This window comes from Nycticebus coucang, chromosome 22 (assembly GCF_027406575.1).
Source record: "Nycticebus coucang isolate mNycCou1 chromosome 22, mNycCou1.pri, whole genome shotgun sequence".
Taxonomy (NCBI): Eukaryota; Metazoa; Chordata; class Mammalia; order Primates; family Lorisidae; genus Nycticebus; species Nycticebus coucang.
The window spans coordinates 54,054,101-54,081,445 of record NC_069801.1 but is presented as its reverse complement, the minus strand read 5'-3'; the positions used below and the strand labels follow the sequence as shown (position 1 = coordinate 54,081,445).

Here is a 27,345-nt window from a genome sequence, read left to right as displayed (position 1 = left end):
TTCGGGTGCAAGAGCTCTGCTGGTGGACTTGAGCTCTGCTGGTGGACTTGAGCTCTGACTCTTTAAAGCTGTGCGACTTGGGCAAGCTAAGTGTGAACTCTGACCTTTAGTTTTCTTGGCTAATCTAAAAAAAGGAATTATGGCATATGCCTCTGTTTTGAGGAAGAAACAAGATCGTGCATTCAGCCGTTGCAGGACAGTGCCTGGGCGCCTGCCGTCCTGCTGGGCTTTGAGAATAGAGACTTAAAAGAGATGTGGCTCCTGTCTGCAGGGAGCACACGGTCTGGCTGGGAATATGGGCAAGAAACTCACAGGACAGCACGCGTACTGAGGCCGTTGTCAGCACCTGCCCAGAGCCTGGCACAGGACAGGTGACCAGCACAGGCGAGGAAGCACCTTCCCCTGCGCCCCTCTTCCCTTCCCTCTCTCCTCCTTTCCCTCCTCCTCTCCCCATCCCTCTTTTGGTTTCCTCCCTGGCTTCCAACCTGCCTTTAGCATTGCAGACTGGGACCTGGATGTCACTGAACTCCTCGAGAAGCTTTGGATTCCTGGCCACAGCTTCAGCCAGGGTACCTCACTCAAGGCTTGCAAGGGAGCAAAGATGGCAGGAGCTCTAATTTGAAAATGAAATGAAGACAATTAAAACCAAAGCAAAATAGAATCCCAGGGCTGAAAGCAGCCCTTGTGGCCCTCTGTGCCTAGCCTGGCCATTCCTGGAGGTGGGCAGGGACCACAGCTCACCAGCTGAAGCAGCTGGGAGGGGACAGCTCCTCTGGGCCCTGCACAGGTGTGCAAACTGCGGGACAGGACTACGGTTCATTGGCGAGATGTGCCTCACAGAGAATAGGCTATGACCTCACCGCTAAGGACAGATGGCTTGAGATCCTGCTGCCCACAGCTGCCGCTGGGGGATCGAGGCACAGCTGCCCTGCTCCTAACACCTGATGTTCAGAGCAGCCTTGAGGGAGGAGGTGGCAGCTTCTGTCCCCAGGGAAGCTGGCAGCCCTAGTCACTCTCATTTGTTTCTCCACCGCGGGGATAATAGCTTCCCACTGGGAACTGGGAATCGCAGAACCACAGGCTGTGCATCCAGAAGTTCTGAGAGCGCTTCTTCCCTACCCCCTACATTTCACAGATGAGCAAACTGAGTCCCAGAAAGGACATGTGACTTACTCAGGGTCACAGAGGGCAAAAGAAAACAGCGCTGACTGTGTTTAAAAGTGCTTAACACAGCAGCTCATGGCTGCGTTCCTGGCCCTGAACCCCAACTCAGTCCAAATGGGTATTTAATAATCCTCAGAACAATGCCATTTGTCCCGCAAGCTGCTGGTCTAAAAATGGCCTTGTCTAATTGCCATGGTTTCAGGATTAATTGCTTGCCCCAGCCTATTCCGAGGGGGAAAAAAAAGGATATTATGCATTGAGTAGACTTATAGTCCATAGGCAAAAGAGTACTGTAAAGGAGGGTAGACGTTAGAAAGATTATGCATACAGGACCCCGTATCTCACCCTGCGGGCCTAGAGCAGTTGCTCTGGGAAATCTAGCACGGACCAGGTACTGCAGAGTTCTAGCTATGCAGCCGTTGTTTTTTGTTCTCTTCTTGAAAAGATTTACTCCGTTTTGTAAACGAAGACTCAGCCAAAACTGTGCGAGGCACCGGGGCACGAGGACCGGTGCTCCCCTTGCTAAGCTTTATTTGATCATTTAGTCAACAACTCCGTGTTGACTGTATCCAGGGGCAGCCCCTGAGCTGGACGTGCAGTAGGTCTTGGGTGGGTGTATTTCCATTTGAATTGGCCATTTCTTTTTTTTTTTTTTGTAGAGACAGTCTCACTTTATGGCCCTTGGTAGAGTGCCATGGCCTCACACAGCTCACAGCAACCTCCAACTCCTGGGCTTAAGCGATTCTTTTGCCTCAGCCTCCCGAGTAGCTGGGACTACAGGCACCCGCCACAACGCCCGGCTATTTTTTGGTTGCAGTTTTTGGCCGGGGCCGGGTTTGAACCCACCACCCTCGGTATATGGGGCCGGCGCCTTACTGACTGAGCCACAGGCGCCGCCCTGAATTGGCCATTTCTAATGAGCGAAAGCCAGATATTAGGGAAAACTCGATAGCATAAAAAGCCTCAGGGGGCAGGGCTCAAACCAAACCTTCGTGGTGCTGGCCATCATTGGCTGAGCACCTATTTTATGCCTATGCATTGTGTTTATATAAAGTAATAATCATTCAAATGCATGATTTCACTTCATCCTCACAGCAGCTCCAGTGGTGTGGTTTCTCCCATCGTACAGATCAAGTCTATGTCAGCAGCCCCTGATCTGCGCACCACCCAAGTGGCCTGGACGCTGGCTGCTTCTGCAGTCCCTCCCCCCACAATTCCTGCCCCTTGCTGACCACTGAGCCGGGTCTCACGTGTGCTCTGCCTCTCTCTGTCCGGCAGACTCCTGCAACTCCAGGTGATGCCTTTACCCCGTCTTCATCTCAGACTCTTCCGGCGAGTGCAGACGTGTTTGGCTCTGTACCTTTTGGCACTGCTGCTGTACCCTCAGGTCAGTTCTCTCCCAACAGCTTCCTCTCCCTTCACCCTTCGCTCACCAAGAGAGAAAGGGTTCACTGAACAAGCTACTAAATGATGCCAAAATGCCCGTGGGGCCGCCGTTCCCTCCTGCGACTCTCCAGGTGTCTTTGAGAAGCTGCCGTCTGGAGTAGTAGGGGCTGATAAGGCCCAACACTCTGGTCTGCGGCTGCCTGGAATTCAGTGATGCCTTTCATCTGGAGAGCTCAAGAGTCCAGGCTGCTCAAGCTTGTAGCTTTGGGGAGCATGGCCACACACAGCCATGCAGATGAGTCTCAATCTACTTGGTCCTGACCATTTCAGCCAGGCGGAGAGTTAGCAGTGAGCAGAGAAGGAGTCAGCTCTCCGTGGACCTCTTGCGACCTGATGGATAGAAGGCATCTGCCTTATTTGGTGCTGACTCGAGGAAGAGGAGGTTCCCCAGAACAGGGGAAAATCCCTGTGGGATGAGAGCAAAATGCTAACAATTAATTGGAAGGGAGATGGAACTCTTAGTGACTAGAAAATACAGTGGTAACTCCAGAGTTGACCACTTCCTTGCACTGACCACCTCCTTAAGTTGACCTCATTTTCACAGACGGGACATGCACCTTTACATATCAGCAATAGCAGGCCCAGTTCCTTATGTTGACCACCTCAGTATGTTGACTGGTTTGTTACAGTCCCTTGGATGGTCAGCTTACAAAGGGTCTACTATATTTGTTACGTTTTTCAGATATTCCTTAAAACGTAAATACTACTTTTACGACACAGACAAATGTGTATGGTTAAAGTATTGCAGGCGAATTTCAAATGAATGGATAACCAGGGCACTGGACACTCTATCTGGCCAGGCTGCTCTACTTAGAAAGACCTAAAGGTGGTGTTTGTTCTATTTTTTTGTTTGTTTGTTTTTGCCAGGGCTGGGTTTGAACCCGCCACCTCCAGTATGTGTGGCTGGCGCCCTACTCCTTTGAGCTACAGGCACTGCCCAGTTTGTTCTGTTTTTGACACGCGTGGGAAGCTTAAAGAATTTTAGTGTTTTCCTTTAACTACACATTTGAGATCTGTGACATTATCCCTCTCAACTTTATTATTACAATTGGCAAATGGAATTTGAATATTTTACAATACAAATCTTCTTTCATTTTTCTATAAATAATTACATCTAATTGCATCGTGTTAGAAGCAAATTCTTGCCACCAAATATAAATCTTGCTTTTTATTCAAAGTAAATTAAAAATTCATAACCTGTTCTAAAATAGTTATAGCTATTCCTCATGAACCAAAGGATTGGGATGAACTTCTAGAAGCAGCAAAGGTTGGTAGCCCTGAGCTTAGACTTTCTGCAGGTCACCTAGAAATGTATTCAATGGCTGAGCTTCCTCATCTAATCTGTTTTATCTGCTCTAAAATGGGATGGAGGCCATGGTTGGTTTGCTTTACTTAAACTAGATAATACAATCTCTCTGGGGAGAGTGTGATAGAATATATCATTTTAAAAAAGAATAATACTTTGTACTATTCTATGCTTGAGTCTTGTATTCAAAATACCCACGCTTTGCCTCCATTTTTTGTCTACAAAGATGATTGGAACTTAAGGCCCACACTAATTTATTTTCAGGTGTATTCAATCTACAGTATTCACCAGGTGCCCACTATGAACGTGCCAGGTCCTATTCTAGGCACTTGAGGTGTGTCAGTGAACACAACAGATAGAGAGCTTACTGGCTTCCAGGGAGGCAGGAAGCAACATGAAAATAAGTAAACACCAGGCGGCGCCTGTGTCCCAAGGAGTAAGGCACTGGCCCTATATACCGGAGGTGGTGGGTTCGAGCCCCGGCCAAAACTGCAAAAAAATAAATAAATAAACAACCACGTGGCCTGTTAGAAAATGAGAAGTAGCATGGACCAGAGAAAGTGCAGGACCGAGCGGGGCCTGGGCACCTCCGAAGGCAGGCAGAGGCGGGTGCGAGTGAGGCTGTGGTCGGGACGGAGGCTTACGCCAGGTCAGGAGACAGACAGCTGCAGGGACAGGAAGTCACAGGCCAGTGTCAGAGATCAGGGTATTCCAGGCCGAGGAATCCCTGGGCCTCCTGGCCTCCACCTCTTCTCTGTACATGAGAAGATGGTGAACTACGTGCCATTTTGTACCTCTCCCAGCTGTAACATTTAATCTGAAGCACCCCGACGACCTGCCCAGCTCTGGCCCAGCACTTGGCCTTCTCCTGAGCCTGTGCCAGCTTTCGAGGGGCTCGAAAGACGTGGGGTTAGTCCTGCCGCTTAACCAGCCCCATTACAAGCCACCGCCATATATCCTGATTTGCTTTCTTCAGTCGTTAAAAAAAAATCAATAGATCACCTCTCCCAGATTTCAAATTTCAGAAAGTGAGTCTAAAATTAATGTCAATTATCATTTTTCACACTCTTGCTATACCAAAGATAACAAAGCGAGGCTTCAGGGCTGTGAAACTGTGTTCCCTTTTCCTCCCTTTACTGGCCTTACAAATCTCTGCAGCCATCAAATCTCCATCTCCCCGTCACTAAATGTCCAGCCAGTGAGAGTGAGACAAGGAAATAAAGTTAAGAGCCTTGAAAAATGCTGGCACATCATAGGTACTTACTGTGGAAGATGCTGCTGTTTGCTGCTAATAATAAGTAAATATTAATATTATTATTATTAAATAAATATTAATGTTAATTTTCTTCTTCTAAAGTAGAAGAAAATATGTCCCGTCCTAGCTGTATTTATTCCTTTACTTTCCTTTCTTTTAAAAATGCATGTAATAAAGTTCAAATCTTCAGTCTCCTGACTGCTCCCCAGTCGCCTGGGTGTCATGGAGAAAACACTATGTGTGAACACAGGAGCTGCCATGAACTGCAGAATATTCAGCTAAATCTCCTCTGAGCCTCAGGAACTCATCTGTAAAATGGGAATATTCCATCTCACAGAGCTGTTCTGAGGATTGCATGTGCAAATGCACTCAGTGGGACTTTTTTTAATGAAATCATAACTGTGTACATTAATGCATTTATGGGGTACAGTGTGCTGATTTTATATATGCAATTTGGAATGCTTACATCAAACTGGTTAACATAGCCTTCAGCTAACTTAATTATTTGTTGGGTTAAGACATTTATACTCTACTCTTAATAGATTTGACATGAACCCTTGCATTATGCACAGTAGGTGAGGTCCCACCAATTACCTCCCTCCAGGAGGGCTCCCCCCTCCCCTCCCCTCCTCCTCCTCTTCCCTTCTTCATTCTGGGCTATGATTGTATTTTATCATTCATATGAAAGTCAGTGGGAAATTTCCAACAGTGTCTGGCAGTGTAGAGATGTTTCCCGCACAGTTCCTCCATAGTCCTGGATCTGCTGTTCACACTCTGAGTGGCCAGGACAAGTCTTCCCCTCATGGAGCTGCAATTTCTTGTATACAAATTAAGGGAGAGAAATCACAGCTTCCCCAGGGTCATGTTGCAAAGATCAACTTTACAAAAATGTAAGCTCCGTTGGGGCAGAGTTTTGTTGTTTTTTTTTAACTGTCTTGTTCTTTGCTGCAGCTGCAGAGGCTAAAGCAGTGACTGACACCTCATAGGGATATTTTTGGATCCGGCAGTCAATCCAATGAGAGATGGTCTAGGCAAGCCGGTATCGCACAAGTTTTCTATAAATGTCTTTAGTTTTCAGCGCTTTTCTTACATTTTAGTCTGCTTTTTTTTTTTTTCTTTTTCCAAATAAGAGGGGTATCCTCAGATGCCAACATCTGGTTGTAAATGACAATTTTCATTTTTTAAAAAGTCTTAACTGCCAGGTAGCAATGCAGGGCTTCCCTTTCACGTCGCAGCCAGGGGAGTTGCCACTGATCTGAACTCCATGGCGTGAACAGATGCTTCTCGGCACCTCCTCCTGCCACTGTTCAACATTAATAGCAAACAGTTAATAAGTTGCTACATAGCTGCAGTGGCAGCCGCCAGGTGGCTCCGTGTGTCCATTGCAACCGCAGTCCTGCCGCTAAGGTGTCCCGTCAGGTGTGTGCAGGCCACTTGGTCAGAGAGCCTTTGCTTCTGGCCAAGGAGAGCCCAGGCTGCGGGGAGCCCTAGGAACAGAGAGGGAGACCTGCAAGTTCTCAAACATCAGTCCCAATTACCCTGTGCGCCTTTCTTTTCCTTCTGAATATTGTACTTTGGTCTGGAGCAGATGGTATGAAGCCAAAGAGACATGCTAGCAGCTCTCTGCAGAAAAGTGCGCACAGCCCATCTGTTAGTTCCTTGTAAAAAATAGTAGTAATAAAGATGGGAGGAGAAAACATCCTGCCACCAACAGCACCATCACCCGCGGTCACAGCACTGGTGGGTCCTGCGGTTCCCGTGACTCTTCCAAGACTTGAAGAATGCAGTGAAGGTGCTGGTTCCTCTGACTTGTCCACCCTGGCCTCGGGCCTTTCCCCAGGCCCAGCCATGTAAGGAGCTGCTGGTGTGTGCCCCAAACAGTGCGAGGCAGAGAGAGAGAGAAAAAATGAAGGGTTCTTTTCAGCAAGTGGCTCTCAATCTCATGAGAGAAGACACGGTAACCAGGCAATTCCAACTCAGTGTGACAGGTGTTGTGCTAGAGTGAGCACAGGGGACGGTGAGAGCCCAGGGAAGGACCAATGGAGCCCACAGAGCAAGGAAGGCATTGGACTGAGTCCCAAAGAGCAGCTAAGGGCCAGCCACGTGGAGAAGTGGGGGTGGCTTTCCAGGCAGAGGCAAAGCCTCTACAAGAGATGGCAGATTCGCCATCATTGTTTGCAACTGCCCATGAGGAACCATTTGAAGACAGTGATGGGGAGGTGGGAGGGGCTGCCTTCCAAGAGCATGTGAGCCAGGCAGAGGCGTCCGAGCCCAACACCCAAGATAAAGAAACACCACCTTTGATTTTCAAACAGTCCTTGGTAGTGAGAAGGAGGGTGGACAGGCTGGTGGCAAGGGGAGCCAGTGGACATCAGACCGCACTGGTTGAAAGATCCATGGATAGGCGCCCACCTGTCAGGCTCAGGCCCCTGCTTGTCACAGGTATTTGATATGTTTCCTCTAATATCTTGAAATGAAAGGCCTCACCCTACAGAATGTTTCAAAATTTAACTTAGCCATGTTAATGGAAATCAGAAAATAAGGAGAACGGAGTTGCAGAATCCTCCACCTATTGGTAGATTTATCCCATTGTCCTGTGACAGGCAAGGCAAGGTAAGCAAGTTTCAGGTATGACGCGTCAGCTCCATTCCTCTTCACGCCTCTTTCGTCAGAGCAGGTGGACCAAATGTTCTGACACGACACCTCTATTTTGTCTGTTGACATGGCTGCCCCATTCCACAAATCCCCTCAGCAGCAAGTGTGTCCTGTTTGCGTCCCTCCTGAGCCTCCCTTCAGAGCAGCAGGGCATGGGGACAGTCTGCAGACCTTGCAAAGGGGATGGCCCGGTCCTGGATGTTGGCTCCAGCCTTCATCTTCATCACTTGGTTGAAAGCAAGCAGGTCTGTGACTGTAGAGAAGCACCCTCCACCCCATTTTTCTGGGCTCACCAAAGTCACTGAGATGACCCGTGATATAAATCCATGCCCTGACATCACCCATCATCCCTTTGGAAGCTGCTAGGATACTCCGCGTCCATTCCTCCTTTTTCCTGGTCTCCCCACACTGCACCTGCAAGTTCCTACTGAGAGCTGTGCAGATGCTTGTTTTGCGAGGCCGGGCAAAGCTGGCTCTTCTGTTCTCTCCTCTATCTGGTCTGGTACCTCGTCTCTCGGGACATATGTGGGCGACAATGTTCCCCCCTGAAGCACCTGGGAGTATCCTGCAGGCCTGCAGCATGCTGAAACATTCCACACTAGGCAAGATCCATTAACTATGCAAACATCAGAAACTGGCCTTTGGCTATCTAGGTGAGGCCGAGTATGGCACAAAGGAAAGAACCCTAGCTTTGGGGACAGACAACCTCAATCTGGTTCTGATCCTACCTCGTGTAACCTGTCTGACCCTAAGCAGGTTGCTTTTCTTCACTAAATACCAGTTTATTCATCCCTGAAATGGAGATAATATGTACTCTGCAGGGATTTTGTGAAACTATAAAACACCCAATAGTGTACCTGGTGTGCTGTAGGCATTTGACAATTGGAATTATTATTACTATAACAAATGTCACTTGTGCTCCTGTTAAAATGTAACTATCTTGCCTATAAAAGGATAATGCAGGGCATGTAAGTTTTGTACCGCCCAACCTGTGCCACGACATGGGCTGCCTCTGAGTGGACGATGACCCTCGTTTCCTTAAATTCTCTAAAATTAGAATAATGACAATGCAGGAGTCATACATTAGGAAAGCCCCAGCTACTGTGAATTGCACGCCCAGGATGGACTAAGCAAGGCTTGTTAAGTACTTGTGGGCTCTGTCTGTGTGCAAATCATCCTGGTGGCAGCATTTACTGGACGTTTACTCTGTGTCAGACGCAGTGCTCCAAGCCTTAAATACCTAATCCCCATTAACCTGCAAACCAACCCAATGAGCTGGAAGGTATTATTTTATGCCCATTTTACAATAGAGCCTTAGGGAGGTTGGGGTCTCCCTACATCATGTAGCTAAGAAGCAGCAGTTTTGAATTTTAACCTTCGACCTCCAACACCCCCACGTGGGGATTCTTATTCACTCTACCCCCCCCCCACTCTTCCCCACCCCACCCCGGCTCGGTGCTGGCGAGGAGGCTGGCGTCACCTGGCTTCGCAGCAGAGCGGCTGACTCTCAGAGCCCCCAAGTGCACGGAGCAGGCAGAGTGAAGCCAGGCCCGCCCGCCTTAGGGTCTGCGCCCTTTCCCCGAGACACACAGCTCCCAAGGCTGCAAGACCTTAAGAAACCTTTAACAACTGCAGAAACCTCATTATTAGCCACCAGCTGTCTGTATGGCTTGCTACTCCCTCGCCTTCTAGTTTCTTACCGATCCTTTCCTTAGAGACGTTTTCCCTGACCATTTCCCACAAGAGCAGGGACTTTTGTCTGATTCATCTTGGCACCCCCAGGGCCCAGCACATACCCTGCCTCCTAACGGGTGCTCCAGACAGTGTTGTCAGTGACTCGAATGCCTAAAGACTTCTTTCCAGGACGCCTGACTCTCCTCTCTCGCCCTCACAGGTTACGTTGCAATGGGCGCCGTCCTCCCATCGTTCTGGGGCCAGCAGCCCCTGGTGCAACAGCAGATGGCCATGGGTGCTCAGCCACCAGTCGCTCAGGTGATGCCGGGGGCTCAGCCCATCGCATGGGGCCAGCCGGGTCTCTTTCCTGCCACTCAGCAGCCCTGGCCAACTGTGGCCGGGCAGTTTCCGCCAGCCGCCTTCATGCCCACACAAACTGTTATGCCTTTGCCAGCTGCCATGTTCCAAGGTCCCCTCACCCCCCTCGCCACCGTCCCAGGCACGAGTGACTCCGCCAGGTCAAGTCCACAGACCGACAAGCCCAGGCAGAAAATGGGGAAAGAAATGTTTAAAGATTTCCAGATGGCCCAGCCTCCACCCGTGCCCTCCCGCAAACCCGACCAGCCCTCCCTCACCTGTACCTCAGAGGCCTTCTCCAGTTACTTCAACAAAGTCGGAGTGGCACAGGATACGGATGACTGTGACGACTTTGACATCTCCCAGTTGAATTTGACCCCTGTGACATCTACCACGCCGTCAACCAACTCACGTGAGTGCCCCTCGCTGAGGCAGCCAACCCGGTAGCTTCTGGATATGGGGATTCCAGAGGGAGAAACCCATCTTAATCACATGCATCAGGCCTCGTTGTTTAGATCACTGCTGATAATAATCATAAGCGCCAAATTGTTGGTGCTTGGTTTAGAAAAACTCTTGGTTTAGATCACTACTACTACTAATAATAAGTGCCAACAATTTAGGCTCCAGGTATACACACCCTGTTCACACGCTCTCTGTTTATTTTTAGACTCATAACAATGCTTATGACAAGTTTCAGTAGACCCGTTTGATGGAAAATGAAAGTGAGGTTCAAAGACAATAGATAAAGAGGTAGAACTAAATACAAGCCTGGGTTTGTTCCACCACGTCGGTCTGCCTCGTAATTTTGTTAGATTGCTCATGCATTGATTTAGGTATGTATATCCCAGCTCATGACACATGGATTTTGGTCTGGTTTATTGAAGGACGAATGAATGGTGAATTTAAAAAAAAAAAAAATTATGAACAATGTTTAAAAATTAGAATAGGAAATTAAGAGCCTGAAAAAACTGAGGGGAAAGATACAGCAGCTGTAAAGTCATACACAGCTGAAGTGAAACCAGAGTGTAGCTCAAAACTTCTAGTAGTTAATGAAAAAAGAAAGAGGGTGTAGCAGAAATGTGTAGACTTGGAACGTGGAGATCAGCTGTATTATTACTTTTGTATCTTTGGGCAAGTCACTTTATTTCTGTAAGCCTCAATGTCCTCATCTAAGGATGTGGGTTATTAAAAGGATTCAGTGCTATAGGTACTGAAAGTAATATACTTCACAAAATTTGAAGAATGGTACCCTCCTGATTATCATGTGTCAGGGGGGTTTGTGCAGAGACTTGGGGCCAGGGTCCTGGTGCTGGCGACCCCACTGCAAGTCATGTCTTTGGACACGCATGTAACTTCTCTGTGGCTCTGTTTTGTCAGCAATAGAATAAGTAAACTGGCTTAGACACACAGTCACTTCCTTTTCAACTCACTTGTCTACTTCAGACATCTAGGGAACACTGGGTGTACAGCCAAGTCAGAACCCAGGTACACTTGAGCACACATAAGCTTGTTCCACACCATGCAGGGACAGTGTTCAGGGATCTCAGCCTGTGCCTTGACAGTTGATAAGAGGAAAGAAAGGGCTCACAGTACAATGAGTTTAGCGGTTTCATTATCATCACAGAGGTCATGGACCACTGCATGACCATTCTGTGAATTGTCCAAAAAAAAAAAAAAATCTAATGTAAATACAATTAGATGGTGTCATTTGAGCCAGGTTTGGGATGCTGTTCTGAAAATGAACGCCTCGCGAGTATATAAGCAACCTGCTTGCACTCAGCCCATGTGGTCTACATGGTAGGGAGGGTTTCAGTGAAGACAGAATGTTAAAGGACAGCCGTGCACAGATTAGTATGGTTTAAAATCAAACATCCCTCTCTCTCTCTCTCAAAGAACTTATGTGGCAGCTAAAATCAAACAGGAAAGTTTTAAGTTCCATGAGGACAGGGGACGCGTCGTCTTCATCTCTACACTTCTCCTAGTGCCAGCAGAGTGCCCAGGGACAAGGGGGGCATTTGGGAATAGTCATTGAGAATGTAGTGTATAAAACACAGGTCCTTTCGATGCCACTGTGTTTTATAGCAGGATTTTGCAACCTTGGCACCGTGGACGTTTGGTGCCAGATTATTCTTTGCTGTGAGGATGTCTTGTGCCTTGCAGGGCGTTGAGCAGCAACCCTGGCCTCTACTCACTAGAGACTTTAGTCACCGAGACTAGAAAATGACTCCAGGTACTGCCAAATGTGCCCAAGGGGTGAAATCACTCCAGACTGGGAACCCCTGCTTTAGACAACAGACACACCCCATAAAGACTTGTAAAGGTTGAGACACTTGCATAAATACATTTCTGGTTATGCTCCCCTTGGTCTGGCTGGAGAGGGTTGAGCGGTATACCTGTCGGCATTAGAGCTCAGACTGGCTTCTCAGCTTTAGTCGGCAGTAAACCACTTCACACACAAGTCAGGATCCCATTAAGCTAATATTTACTACCCATCAGGGTGTTTTCATTTGGCTTTAAACCCACAATAACTAGTTTGTTCCATAATCATCTCGTGAAATAAAACTGACTTCATTTCGCATTTTAAAAAGAAAGTTCAATGTTTTCTTTTATTTTTTATTTATTTACTTTTGCAGTTTTGGGCCGGAGCTGGGTTTGAACCCACCACCTATTCTTTTGAGCCACAGGCACTGCCCTGAATGTTTTATTTTAAATAAAATGAGCAAAACCAGTTTTTATAGCCTCTTATCCATTGATAGCCCCAATAGAAATGTTTTGAGTGAGAAATCAATTGCACCAAAAACAAACCTCAAACAGAAAAGCCCAGCTGGTCTGGATGGCGTCAGACAGTGCAGGTTAAATGACAGTGTCTGGTGTCTCATGGCTGTGCCAAGCCTTAGCAGGTCACCTCACCTCTCTGAGCAAAGGAGTTCCTTCATCTGGGGAAAAAGAAAAAAGAAAAAGGTGTTTGCGTGAGGGAGTGTTTATGAACAAAAGGTACCTAGCACAGGGTCTGACTCATCAGCACATGATATACAATAAATGATGAAATAACATCATTGTTGTAAATAGAGGTTCACTGGGGTGAAAAGTACACCCCTAAGTCTTACAATCTATCTGATGTCTAAGTCCTGGAGCATTACAAAGGGAGACCTCATCAAGAGCATCTGAAATTCAGCTACTAAACCACGGCTTGCCACCTCTCTCACTGGGTGCTGAGCCCATGACTGGCATTTTTAATGGCAGATTAGAAATTAATGAAAGAAGGGTAGTGTCCAGTGGTCCATGTGTTATAAAGTCTGGAACAAAGGAGAGTCAATGCGGGAGGCAGCCCCACATGTTTCTTTTACATTTATAGAAAACGTATCAGCTGTGAAGTTGCCATCAGGTACGTCTGTTTTTCCAGATCACCGAGACACTTTCTATTTAACATGTGCTTACGGAAGACCTACTATGTGCAAGGATCCAGAGCCTGGTTCCCTACCAGTTGCCATGAGCAAATTAGCAACCTTCCCTGTCAAATTGGGATAACCTCCACCCCTAAAAGGCTTTATGTGGATTAGAGATATTGTCTGTAAAATTTCTAACACTGACACATAAAGGGTACTCAATCAATGTGTCATCTGATGGAAGCAAGGGGAGGGAGGAAAGAAGGAAGGAAGGAAAGAAGGGAAGGCGGGAGTCATAGCCCAGTAGTTCTCAGCTGGACCATGTGTCAGAATGACCTGTAGGGTTATTACCACACAGACTTTCTGATCCAGTAGATCTGGGGTAGGGTCCAAGAATTGGCATGTCTAACAAATCTCTGGATGCTGCTGCTGCTGGTGGTACAAGGACCATCCCCCAGAAACCTGCCTCACCTTTCAGTGTGGATGAGTTCCTTCCTTACAGTCAAGTGCGAGTAAAAATGAGATCAATATGTAAAAAAAGGAATTCAGACGTTCAGCTGATTTAACTTGAGACGGGAAGAAGAATGCCCTGAGTTGACTTGACTATATAATAAGCGGATTCCTGGGGTTTCTGTGAGATGCAAATCCTTGCACCCGGGCACTTAGGATGTTTCCTGTTTTTCTGCCTGGTCTCTGCAGCTCCCACCCCCGCCCCTAGACAGAGCTCTCCATCCAAATCATCTGCGTCCCACGCCAGCGATCCCACCACGGATGACATCTTCGAAGAGGGCTTCGAGAGTCCCAGCAAAAGCGAAGAGCAAGAAGCTGTAAGTGACCGATTTGTTCTTTCCGGTTCTGATTTTCCTTAGAATGAAAATGTCCGTAACCAAAACAGACACGAGGAAGCCCACATACAAAAAGAACGCTGGCTCAGACTCTGAAGTTCCCAAGGGGTGGCTGAGGGGCTTTCTTTAGGGTCCCCAGGAGTCGGCCGGAAAAGGTTGTCCTTTTATTAACTTGTCACTGCAAGTCGGCATTTGGTGTGGCTTCCTCAAACTGAAATCGCACCTTTTAAATAACTAGATGTGCTGCATGAACGTATTGCTGGCTGTCTTATATTTCCAGCTGTTGAAAAGAGAAAAAAAAAAAGTATTCTCTTCTTTTGTTCTAGCCTGATGGATCACAGGCCTCATCCAACAGTGATCCATTTGGGGAGCCCAGTGGGGAGCCCAGTGGTGATAATGTAAGCCCACAGGCTGGTAGCTAGATAGCGCAGGCCTGGGTAGGTATCTGTCCTTTTTATCTCCTTTGCCCTGTGCTTGCTCTTTACTTCTGAAGTCCGGTCCCCAGTGTCTGCACCCTGTGTCCCTGCTTGAGCTGTCCCCCAATGTCTGCAGTGTCTCTCTGTGCCTTGCTACATCACCACTGTCTGCACCGTCCCCTCTCGCCTGGTTTCTACTGTCCACTTTGTTTTCCCTCATGGATGCATGACCTTTGACATATCCTGGGAGACAGGGGTTGGGGACAGAAGCAGGGAACGGTCCTCATTTTATGAATATGTTCTTCTGAGTGGGCCGTGGTGACAGTCCTACGGTACTGACCAGGCCTCATCTTAGCTTCCTAGGTGAACACATTCTGCCCTCCCTAGTCATTTTTCCTTGAGCCCTGGCCTAGATGCTTTAAAATTGTAAGCAAAATGTCACTGCATTTGCCTACACTCCGCAGATCTGAAACACGCCGAGCGGCCCGACTAAGAAGCACAAACAGGCAGGGCTTGAAATCAGGGTGTTGGAGATGAGAGAGAGTCAGCCCTTCCTGTCTGGCCAGAAAGGGCCCCGCACCTCTTCCAGGGTGAAATTCAAGCCCCAAAACGTGCAGTGTTCACTTCTGAGGCTTTGCTGTTTGCACCTGTGCTGGGGCGTGTGGATTGCCACCCAGTCACTTCAGATTCCATCAGCAGCTACTTTGCGAGAGGTGTACTTAGATTTACTAGAAGTGGCTTTGGCCACTTGAATTTCAATACATCTGATTTTATGGAAAGAAAGGAGCTGAGGAGGCAAACCTCCTCGGGGACAGGAGTACACCTTGTACCCAGACATGATTTCTGAGGTCACTCCTTGACAAATGTGTTCAATTTTCAGATACTTTCCTAGTTTTCCATATAAGGCTTGCAGGGCCATTCCCAAAGAGCTGCTGCTGCTGCTTTTTTTTTTTTTAAAGTCCTGGATAGTATGGTCAGAATCATTAAAATGGTAAACAGTTTCCACTTCTCACAAATGGATTGTGAGGCTACCACAGAATCATTCTCAGTCCTCATGTAAGTTATTTTGACGGTTATTGAAAGCTAATACAGTGCTTGGAAAGTACATTTTGTTAATAGATTTTATGATTAAAGAACTCAACATTCTGTATACATCGCCACATTTCATATCAGTACAGTGGCATGTGATAATACATCATCCCTTGTAAACCCACCTCAGACTCATTTAAAAATCCAGTCTGGCAAAACCTATTTTGAGAGCTGGTCCAGTCAAAGCGAAGTCATTGCTCAAGGAAAAAGAAAAGTTGGCGATTATGGGCAGACCCCTCGGGATGATTCCCCAAGAGGTTTTATTTTACCCCTTGCGCGTGTTGTATTTCATGAGCTGAAACTTTCCTTGAAAAAATATGATGAATGAGCCAGAGGTGACAAGGGCCATTCATCAGGATAACAGCAAACATCACCCTGAAATTGAAGTTCTTCCAGAAAACAAAGATGACTTACACTATTTGCACATCAATGGATCAATCCCCTGTATTTATGAGCCTGTTCGGCTTAGACAATCATACGAGCTGAACCGTCTTGTGGGGCTTCAGTCTTTTCCATGTTTCCTGGCACCCCAAGTCGTGGCTGAGTTATAAATGGACATAGCAAGGTCTAATGGGAAGAGCTCAGGATTTGGAACGTGAGTTCAAATCTTAGCTCAGCTCCTTACTAGCGGGAAATCTTGGGCAAGAATTTGAGTCTTGGGTCCTTCATTTGCCAGAAGGGCCTTATATTCTCCATGATCTAACTTAGAAAGTTTATGTTGAATGTCTAACATTGGAGGTAGATGAGTACTCGTCTTAAAACTCAGCTTTAAAAAATCTGCATTCTGGAGTAACATTGTCTGAACATTACAGAATCTGGCTCTACCACTTCTTAGCTGTGTGACACTCCTGAGGTCTTATAATCATTCTCTTTCGTATTTTCTTCATTTGAAAAATAGAGATAAAAATAGTGTTGACCTCGTCGGTTATTGTGAGGTCTAAATAAGGTGGTATAGATGGAGCTCTTAGCATAGTGCCTAGCACATAGTACCCAAGAGATGCTAGCTGGTGTCACCACCACCACCACCATCATCATCATAACGTTCAAGAAATGTTGGTTCCCTACTACCTTGAATTTTATACATTCAGCCCTTATTGCCCATAAAGCCATTGGCTGGGTTGTTCGGCTTTGTACTTCATATTTGGAGATAATTAGTTTTCCATATGCACTAAGACAGCTTTGGAAGAAAAAAAAAAGAAAGATAAAGCTTACTTCAGACTCTCTGGCTTGCTCTGTCCCAAGATCAGAATGATTTGAACCTCACAGGCCCCCTCTGACTTTCCAAAAATGAGCAGTCTTAAATTCACATACAAATCATAAATACCTCTCAGCTCCAGACAAGGGCTGGCCTGTAATCTTCAGCAAATCAGCTTTCTCCCTTGGATAGCTTAGCCCATAGACTTCACGATTCCCTATCCAGAATCCCATGCCAAGCGGCTTGATGCCAGCCTTGCAGACTTATCCCCTGCGCCACCCCCAGGGGAAGTCCAGGATGAGACACGCTGGGTCCCTTCATAAGCAGCAGCACAAGCCACGTTTGATCTTTCCATCTCCATCTCTTTCCGCCATCCACCCCCATGAAAAATTTACGGACTGCAATTTCTTAACTGCCTTTCCAGACATTTGGAGAAGGGATTCCATCCAGGGCTAGTTCTGCCCATGGCTTTATTTTCCTCTCTGCTTTCATACCATTGGAACGCAAGACTCCTGTCTCTCTTATCGCCCTTGCAACCATTATCTCCGGCTGTTTTTTATTAGAAATACCCACACAGTTCTGAGTAAGTAGGGATGACATCTATTGATAAGTGACAGCCCTATCACCCCGTAGTGAGGAGAGACACACAGACTCAATCCCTGTAGGGGGAAGCTTCAGGGCCAATCTCAAAAACAGCATTTCTGTTTTAGCAATAAAGGAAAAGATCTTCAATTATTTCACTTTTTTCCCCCTGCCCTCCCATCTGGGAGAATCGTGTGTCTTTGAAAGATTGGGTCAACAGGGGCAAAAAAAGAACCAACATAATATTATAATGGCTGGTGTGGGAATGGCAGGTAATTTATACTTCACTGATGTGTTGCTGGACCAATTTTGAGGGCAAAATATTAGCTTTTGAGGAGATGAAAGAGAAATGAAAACATTTATTTGGTTAAACGGCTAAGTAAATAAACTGCCTATCAGACTTTCCCAGCTGTCAAATTAAAGCAGCATCTGTAACAATGGGGAATTGTTTGGTCTGCCTCCTTTAGTAACAATAGATCTTGCCATAAATAATAAGGTGCTGTCATTTTGTAATGCCGATCTTTGCTGTGGAAATGCAGGACATATAAAGTATTACCTGGTGGATTTCTAGTGCTCAAGGGAAAGGAAAGCTGAACTTCAGATGCTTTGGGAGGAAGAAGCTTTACAAGAGAGAGCAAGAGAAAAGAAAAGAAATACCAAGTCAAGGGACTAGGTCTGAGTTATGGTTCCAAAGCAGGTGACCTTAGGCAACATTTAGCCCTTCATATGGATAAATATAGATAATTGCAATACTTTTCTCGGCAGGCTGTCCAGGAATCGAATGGTATCATGAAAGTGCTTTGTAAGCCTTAAAAGTAAAACGCATGTGTCTGAGATTATTATTAATATTCTGTTTTTATATACAACCAAACAAATAAAGAGACACACACACATCTCAGAAATACACATAATCTGCCTGTTTCATGGACAGAGAACTCAAGGCCAAGTCCAACTTAGCTTCTGGAGGGAACCATGTCCTCAAACCAACATGAAGACAGAGACGTTCTGTTGGGGTCCCCCACCCAGAAAGGCGTTGGAGTGGGTCAGGCAGAAGACAGCCGGGCTCTGGCCGAGGGTAGTGTTGGCCAAGATGGAGAGGCAGGCCCGTTACCAAGAGATAGTGAAAAGATGAAATCAGCAGGAAGATAAGAGGAAGGGACATGGGAGGTGAGAAAAAGGGCACCAGCTCGGATCCCGGTGGTCCCAGTCATCATGCTGAGAAGCATGGAGAAGCAGGCTTGAGGACAAAGATAGGGAGTTTACCCTGGGATCACTTGTAGTGCCCATATCATGTCCACACAGAGATGCCAGAGGCTGCTAGGTACAACCCCTGAATGTCAAAAAAAAATCACAGGTTGGCATGAAGGGTTCACATGGTTCAGCTGCAGGAAGGGTACAGGTGGAATACCCACTGCATCTGGACCAGAGGTCAGCAAATTCTGCAAATACTTATGCCTGGAGGGCCAAATGGTCTCCGGCAGAACCTCTCTGTCACTGGAAACAGGAAAGCAGCAAAAGTCCATGCCTAAACGACAGGATGTAGCTGTGTTCCAGTAATATTTTATCTGTAAAAACAGGCAGCTACTAGAATTGGCTAACAGACCATAGCTTTCTAAAACCCCTGAGTTAGATCACACTCAGTGTCTCTAGAATCACTGTGCAGAAAGTAATAACAATGCCTTTCTCTCCCTGCTACTAATAAAACATCTTTAAATTACTAGAAGCACCTAATTCATTCCTCATGGGAATGTTCTTTAGTATTTTTGTTATTCCTAGCTCACACATGTGTAAGGTAGAGAGGTTAATAATTGGCCCAAATGCTGGCATTCACATCTAAGAGGACCAGGATTGGAGTTTAGACCCAGAGTAAGTAATGCAGGACACTCCCACAGAGCCAGGACCCCTGGTTCCAGCAGCGGCCCTTCAACTTAGACACACGCCATGAGGCAGACGGCTTCATCTCTGACCCTGGGTTTCCTCTCCTGTAAATCAGTTCCACAGCCCTTGCCGTTCTGACATCCTAAGACCCTCTAACTTGTCCAAGGTCACCCAGCTATAGCGTGGAACCAATCCCCAAAGATCCTCCACCAGCATCTCTTCCCCAGGCTGTTCATGCTCCCAGATAATGAAAGAAAAGGCGGAAATCCCTAGAATACAGGGACTTCATTAGCCTCCCCCGAAGTCAGTCCTAGATCTAGGGGCTTAGTCAGAGAAGTCCTCCCTGGCAATGGCAGAGGAGTGGTGTCATCACCCTCAGTGTCCCTACCTGCTGCTATGCAGGGTTACAAAAGACGAGGTATGTGTGCAAGGTCATCTGTGCCCGGCATCGCTGTTACTGACCAAGAAATGCTCTAGTGATCAGGACGTGCCCTTCCCCTGGGAGCTCAGGGCGTGTGTGGTGTATTCACTGGTGGGTCTCAGCACCCAGGACCCTCGGGAGCAATTGCATTGGCAGCATCCACCTCTTAAGTACCACTCGTGACGTCTATTCTGCGTTCTGAAGACCTTTCCACCCTGATGGCCAGACTTTCTGGCTGAAAGTGGTCAGAAAGCTTTCTTTTTCTTTCTCTTCAAATAAAAAAGACGGAGTTACATGAGTTCACTTACTATATCCCACAACCCCTGGTGGAGGATATTACAGATTCCATTTGCAGCAGACGAGGCTGAGCCCCGGGCAGGTGAAATGCTTTTGTGAGTTCCTACAGGTGGTTTTGAGGATTGCCGGCTCCTTTCTAAAGGCTCCCTAAACCCGGGTATTTTTCTTCACTGTAAACATGAATTCAGATAGAATTTTGAATTATCTGAGCCTAATTTCCACTCTGGCTACCACTGCCTGTCTCATTTGCCAAGCCAGGAAATTTGAAATGCCCACAGAGCTAGCTCGCGGGTTGGGCCCAAAAGACCAGGAGGCTGCAGCTACTGTGCCTAGGCAGGGAGATGCTGCGGGACCCCAGCTTGGCTCACCTCCCAGCTCCGGGCTAACCCCCAGCTTGGCTCTGCTCTGATTGCGCTCACCCCAGCCTCCCGGGATGGAGTGTAGCTGAGCTGGCTGAGCAGGCAGGTTGCATGGCCTACCGCCTACCACGCCTCTGAGGCTGCCTGTATCAGCATGCGGTGTTCTCTCTGCTACTACAGATGTATTTCTTTTGATGTACTTTTGCTACATGTGGCCAAGCTTCGCTCAGACAAATATAATCAACGTTGAATGGGCTCAAAGTGCTAATCCCAATTTAGGTAGCTTCGAAGAGGCTGTCATTGTAATGTGATGGAGGAAACTCTTTGCCCTGATACGTCATGCCAAAGAGCTGGGCTTGGGAGAGGATGAAGAAAACAGGCACAAAAAAGGGCATCGGAACCCTGGGCTGCCCCCTTGGCTCTCCACTGTGTCCTTGTGGCTTTGGCAACGTGCCTTTGTGTCTGGGGCTTACGTGTCTTCATGCAGGAGAAGAGCTGTGAGGCTGAGGGCCCTTCCAGCATCCACGTTCTATGGGAGCAAAATCACATGGTGTAGAGAGGGCGGTAGGAAAAAACTGAGACTCTAGAAAAAAACAAATCTGGTGGGATCAGTCAAATGCAGAGCAGGGCTGCCACTGGGAGGGCGGATTGACTCAGAAGGGAGCAAGGGAAGTTTGTGATGTGAGGGGTGCACTGCACCTCTCGTGGGTGTCAAAACTCACTGCACTGCGCATTCGGTGTGGGTGTGTTTCATTGTATGTACATCGTGACTCCATAAAGTTGATTTAAAGATAAGAAGAAAAACAGGCAAATTCATAGAGATGGACAGTAGATCAGAGGTTTACAGGGTTTGGGAAATGGGGGGTTACTGCTTAGTGGATGCAGGAGTTTCCATGTGGGGAAACTAAAGGGGTTTGGAAATAGAGGTGATGGTTGTGCAATATTATGGATGTTATTAATGCTGCTGAATTTTATACGTACACATTGTTAAAAAGGCAAACCATTAGATTATTTATATTTTATCACAATATAACAGTCTAAAAATACAACCTGGTTTATCCCAGCTCTGCCCTAGGCTGGCTGAATGACTGGGAAAGTCATCAAACCATGGAGTCTTTGCTGGCTTGCTGTTAAAATAGAGGTGGGAACACCAAAGACATGCCTCATGGGGCTCCAGTGAGATCACTCCAATGGGACGTAGGAAAGGCCGTGACGGACTGTCAAGGATTCTGTAAATACGTATAAGCCATTATTAGTCCCCTTCTGTGAGTCTGCTTAGCTGCTGCATGTAATTCACATTAAATAACTTGTGCAGTTGCTGGGCACGTTGGCTCATTCTGTAATCCCAGCACTCTGGGAGGTTGAGGCAGGTGGGTTATTTGAGCTCAGAAATTGGAGACCAGCCTAAGCAAGAGTGAGACCCCGTCTCTACTAAACATAGAAAAATTAGCCAGGCCAGGCGCCTGTAGTCCCAGCTACTCGGGAGGCTGAGGCAAGAGGATTGCTTGAGTCCAGGAGTTTGAGGTTGCTGTGAGCTGTGACGCCATGGCACTCTAGCCAGGGTGACAGAGTGAGACTCTATGCAAAAAAAAAGAGAGAGAGAGAAAGGGAGGGAGAGAAAGGAAGGTAGGAAGGAGAGAAGGAGAAAGAGTGAGAAAGAAAGAAGGAAGGAAAGAAAGAAAAAAAGAAAAAACAACTTGGGTGGCACCTGTGGCTCAGTGAGTAGGGCGCCGGCCCCATATACCAAGGGTGGTGGGTTCGAACCCAGCCCCCGCCAAACTACAATAAAAAAATAGCCAGGCATTGTGGCAGGCGCCTGTAGTCCCAGCTGCTCGGGAGGGTGAGGCAGGAGAATTGTCTAAGCCCAAGAGCTGGAGGTTGCTGTGAGCTGTGACGCCACAGCACTCTACTGAGGGCAACAAAGTAAGACTGTGTCTCTAAAAAAAAGAAAGAAAGAAAGAAAGAAAGAAAGAAAGAAAGAAAGAAAGAAAGAAAGAAAGAAAACCACCTTGTGGAGTAGTCTGCAAACAGTGGAAGTCCGCATTCTTCATGGGCCCCTCAGCCAGGTTACTTGGATTAACTCCACGTTCATTCTGCACAGTGTCCCTGGGCGATGCCACACCAGTATTACATCCACAGCTGAAAGCCCGTTTGTGCATCCATCTGTGCACAGGGTGAAGGAGCAGCAGTTCAGAAAGACACTGGTTATGATTAGGCCTCAGACCATCTTCTATAAAGGGCAAAATCACACATCCAGACATGAGCAACCTAACGTTTTTCGGAGCATCTGCTGTGTTCCAGGCTCTGTGCTAGTTAAGCAACACATGTTTTCTCTGTCACAGAAAGGATGTCTAGCCTCCCTTTACAGATGAGGAAACTGGCTCTCAGCAGGGTTACGTACCAGGTTCCCTGAGTGGGAGATCTTTACAAACAGCAGCCTCTGGCCATCAGCTGTGGTCTGGCCCTCACAGCTGGGCCCTTCCTCCGCTGTTGCTCATGGACATTTCACACAGTATCAGCGTCAGACAAGACTCCCCGGGGACAATGATGGGTCAAGACAAAATCAAGTCACGACTGAGCCTAGGCAAAACGTGAATACTGTCCGAATTGTCAAAATAAAGAAACATTCCTCTCTCCTGATTTTAGCCTTGTTCAGTCTTTCCTACCTTGTGGGTAAGAATTGTTAAGATAATCCTAAAATTGCCCCTCATGACAGCATCCAGTTCAGAGCAGAACCCTGCTTTGGTGACCCTCCCCCGCATCCTCAAACATAAGCCCAAATCCTCTGGCCAGTCCTTTCTGACGCCCCGTCGCAGAGGTGTTCCTCACTGCTCTTCTCCCTGCAGTGAGGAAGAAACCCACCTCGTTCAGCCTCAGATGTGTCCTGTACTCCCCCGCTTTTACCGCACCTTCAAGAAAATAGGGTATTCAACATATGTTGGAGGGTTGATTTAGATTTTACTATATGGTTGACCTTGGTGTCCTGTAAAAACAAAGATTAATGTGTCAACATCACACAGATGAGCTTAAAGTTCATAAGTCCCTGCCAACTCCTCATTCGTATCTTCCCCGCTCATCTTGTTCGTGGGCGCTACTCAGCGCTGCACGTTCTTGCTCTGAATTTGGGATATTGACAGGCAAAGCACAGTGAACGCTGTGGAGCATACTTGGAGATGCCATCCCAGGAGTGAAGGCACAGGTGTCTGCACAGGCCCCAAGTGTCTCGCATCCCCCTGGGCTGCCTCACATCCCCTGCAAAGGCCAGGGGGCCTTTGTAGTTGAGCTTTGTCTTAAAGTGTGAACTCCCAAATGCAGAACAAAGAAGGCCGGGAAGACAGAAGGACCTATCTGAGCAAAGTCAGAGGTGGGGAAATCCCTGCATGCTAGAAGGGTTTAGGCGGAAGCAGCTGAGGCTGTCCAGGAAAGGGGAGCCACGTGGGCGGGCCTTGTGAGCCAGCCTGAGGAGTTGACATTTATTTTCCCCTGGATGATAAGGAGTCAGGTGGGCAGGCACAACCAAGTCCACTTCAGAAAGATTGTTCTGGCAAAGACACAAAGAAAGATTTTTTTTTAAACATGATTTACGTGACCTAAAGGTAGAGTTTTGATTCGTGGTGTAGCAGGGGTATTTATTAGCTCTAATGGACTACAAGAGTAATGGGCTTTCTGTGCCCCCCAAGGAGCTTTGCCCTACCCTCTGGGTGCTGGGGAACCTTTGGAAGAGTTAAAGCAGGGCAGCGATGTGGTCAAATCTGTCAAGAAAACCAAAAAGCATTGACAGGGTAACAGGTGATTCCATTTAGGCTCTTTGGAATTTTGAAAAGAGCTTAAAGACCCCATTTGTGACCTCACCAGAAGCCAGGTCAGAAATTTTGGAATCGAATGATTTTCTTAGCTCCCCTCTAACTCTGAGGGTACAAGATTCTGTAACGAGGAAGGTAAAGCCATTGCCAAAACGCATCATGCATCAGAGTGGCAGACTTGGGGATTATTGGCGGCTTGGGGTTTTCCACACCGCTGCTCCCCTTCATTAGTGGGGATAATTGAGAGTTGACTGCAGTGGTTACCGCAGTTGTGATGGGTATTTGAAGCTAAATTCCGGTGAGCAGGAGCTGTGTGAATATTTTTCTCAGCTATGGCAAGTTAATGCAGGGTGGCACTAATTACCCTGTCTGAGCCTGCCGTCGGCTTCTGTTTTGAGGTGTCATTCTCAGCTGGATAAATTAGTTTCCAAAATTAGAAGAGAGCAAATTGTAGGGTGAGATCAAGGCAGCCTGACTTCTGGGGGCATCCAAAAAAGAATGGGCTAAGGTCTGCCCGGGAAACATTAAGATGCTGCCTGGAAGCCCAGAACAGGCAAAGGCAAACTGTTCTTCCCAGGAACAGGCTAACGGTTGTCTACGTCACCTCCGTTGGCTCCACCCCCAGCACCCCCAGAACATAAACCTGCAGTAAAGTTCCACCTGTGGCCTCACAAAAGGTATTTGAAATAGTTCAGGACGAGGGCTGAGAATAGATAAGGAGCTGAATAAATCATCTTGCTCTTTAGATTTTCCTGTGTTTGATTTTCAGAGAATAAAGCTAAATTGATGTGTGTTTAGGACAAAAGGATCAGAACGGTGAAAAACTAGAACCAGCACCACTGCCATTCATTAATCAACCGTGCTAGGTTTGTGTATATAAATGGCAGAAGGAACCAGCAAGCGGCAACCCAGAGTGGGGACATGGAGGAACAGGCCTGGGGTCTTCCTATCATCAGACGTTTGGAAGAAGGATCCTACTTATTCTTTATATCCCCAAGGGCAGTATGACGTGTATGGGCAGAAAACCCAGAGGGACAAATCGGCACTTGTGTCGCACTGTGGAATAGGGTACCTCCCAGGGTAGGAAGTCACTTCTCCGGAAAAAAACCAACATGTCTAGTTCTGGAAGAAATTGTCCAGCATCTGCTGCCAGGAGTCTGGGTTCTGTTCTTGGCACAGTGATTAAATAACTGTGTGGCTCTGGGGAACCACAGCTCTCTTTGCTGGGCTTGAGATCCTTATCTGTCAAATGACGGCCTGGACGACCTTATCTTCTAGGCTGTTGCACTTTATAGTAAAAAGCAACGTGACGTATTACACACAGAGACAGCACACTGACCGTGGGACCTCCCTGAACTTACATTCTTACTGCAAAATGAGCATGGAAAGAATAGAAGCCACTCCCAGGACTGTTAGGCAGATAAGACATGGGGTGTTTGTCAACTCGGAAGCACTCGGCAGACAGGAGGATGGTGCACGTGGGTGGATGTGCATGCTCTCAACAGCAATTTTGTTGTAAAACACAAGAAATAGAAAAAGCACTGGACCCTGTTTTTCATTCTCACACTTACTAGCTGTGTGACCATGGGCAAATGGCTTAACTCTTCTGTGCTCTGTTTCATATTTGCAAAAGAGAGAAAGCAGCTCTTACAAGGCTGTTGTGATGAGCTTAAAAGATAATAGATTTGAAAATACCTAGTCTGGTCCCAGACATGTTATAGGGGCACATGAAATGCCAATTCATTCTGAAGATTCAAGAAAACAAGCAAACAGGAAGACCTCTACTCACGTGGCAGGAAGCGAGCTAACATATAAAATTAAGATGTCTGGGCGGCACCTGTGGCTCAGTCGGTAAGGCGCCGGCCCCATATACCGAGGGTGATGGGTTCAAACCCGGCCCCGGCCAAACTGCAACCAAAAAATAGCCGGGCGTTGTGGCGGGCGCCTGTAGTCCCAGCTACTCGGGAGGCTGAGGCAAGAGAATCGCTTAAGCCCAGGAGTTGGAGGTTTCTGTGAGCTGTGTGAAGCCACGGCACTCTACCGAGGGCCATAAAGTGAGACTCTGTCTCCACAAAAAAAAAAAAAAAAAAATGTCTGGCTGGGCACGCTGGCTCATGCCTAAAATCCTAGCACTCCGAGAGGCTGAGGTGGGAGGATTTGCTTGAGATCAGGAGTTTAAGACCAGCCTGAGCAAGAGCGAAACCCAGTCTATACTAAAAATAGAAAAAAACTAGCCAGGCATGATGGCACACTGGAGGCTGGGGTTACAGAATCCCAGCTTCTTGGGAGGCCGAGGCAAGAGGGTTGCTCAAGCACAAGAGCTAGAGGTTGCTATGAGATACAACACTACAGCACTCTAGCCAGGAAGATAGAGTGAGACTCTGTCTCAAAAAAGAAAGAAAGAAAGAGAGAGAGAGAGAAGAAAAGGAAAGAAAGAAGGAAAGAAAAAAGAGAGAGAGAGAGAAAGAAAGAAAGAAAAAATAAAAATAGATAAAATTAACACGTCATTGTGCCCATTGGCACAAACATCCTGCAGAGAGGGCATAGAGGCCGAGTTTCACAGGAGGGCCTGTGCATGCTTGAGACTGGAGGCCGTTTTGCCAGCTTGCACTGAGCCATCTCAGCACAAACTGAAACACCGATTCCTGTCTGTGCTCGGTTTGAAGATTTGCTATGTCACACGCTGGTAAAAATCTCTGAGTGTGTGTTTGGACAGCCCCATGGGAACACGCAACTGAATGGCCAGTCCCAAAGCAGCACATGGAAGGGAAGCGAGTCCCAGGAGCTTTAATGAAGAACTAAAGACACAATTGTTTTTCTTACACAATGGTTCACCCAGTCGTCACTGCTTGTAGAAACCAAAGAGTAATTTGAAATGGTATTTCAGGAGTCTCAAGTGGACTTTTGTGAAACTGTGTTGAAAAAAATGTCCATTTGCCTCGTAATAATTGTTATCATCTTCTGAAGGCCTGTACTACGAAGCACCATGCTAGATGCTTTATATATTTTATTTCCAATTCCCCCAAGAGCCTTGCAGGATAAACAGTATATTCCCGTTTTGCGGTTAGAGAAACCAAGACTCAGAAAGGAGAAGCAGCTTGCCTGTATCACATGTTCTGTCCAGCTCTGCCACGCGGTTTCCTTAACAGAGATCGATTCAGCTGGAAAAACAAGGACAGTGGGGTGGGGGGTTCTTCCAAGATGATATGCACCCTGA

At 47.1% G+C, this 27,345-nt stretch overlaps 1 protein-coding gene and 1 long non-coding RNA gene across 11 annotated transcripts in view; one reads left to right on the top strand and one right to left on the bottom strand.

Moving 5' to 3' along the window:
- The window catches only part of DAB1 (DAB adaptor protein 1), a 1,288,157-nt gene that overhangs the window by 1,257,321 nt on the left and 3,491 nt on the right, over nucleotides 1-27,345 (top strand). For all 8 annotated transcript variants that reach the window (XM_053575146.1, XM_053575152.1, XM_053575151.1 and 5 more), the window contains 4 exons: nucleotides 2,443-2,551; nucleotides 9,721-10,269; nucleotides 13,943-14,070; nucleotides 14,415-14,525. In XM_053575146.1, the coding sequence (XP_053431121.1) occupies nucleotides 2,443-2,551; nucleotides 9,721-10,269; nucleotides 13,943-14,070; nucleotides 14,415-14,510 (882 nt within the window). In that variant the 3' untranslated portion in view covers nucleotides 14,511-14,525. The remainder of the gene's footprint in view (nucleotides 1-2,442; nucleotides 2,552-9,720; nucleotides 10,270-13,942; nucleotides 14,071-14,414; nucleotides 14,526-27,345) is intronic.
- The window catches only part of LOC128574520 (uncharacterized), a 42,308-nt gene continuing 34,946 nt past the window's right edge, over nucleotides 19,984-27,345 (bottom strand). Inside the window, exons 2-4 of one of the 3 annotated variants that reach the window (XR_008376815.1) lie at nucleotides 23,188-23,308; nucleotides 22,334-22,488; nucleotides 19,984-21,554 (exon numbers count right to left, since the gene is read on the bottom strand). This is a non-coding gene — a long non-coding RNA (uncharacterized LOC128574520). Of the gene's footprint in view, nucleotides 21,555-22,333; nucleotides 22,556-23,187; nucleotides 23,867-27,345 lie in introns of all 3 variants that reach the window. The other 2 variants (XR_008376814.1, XR_008376813.1) reach the window with 2 other exon arrangements.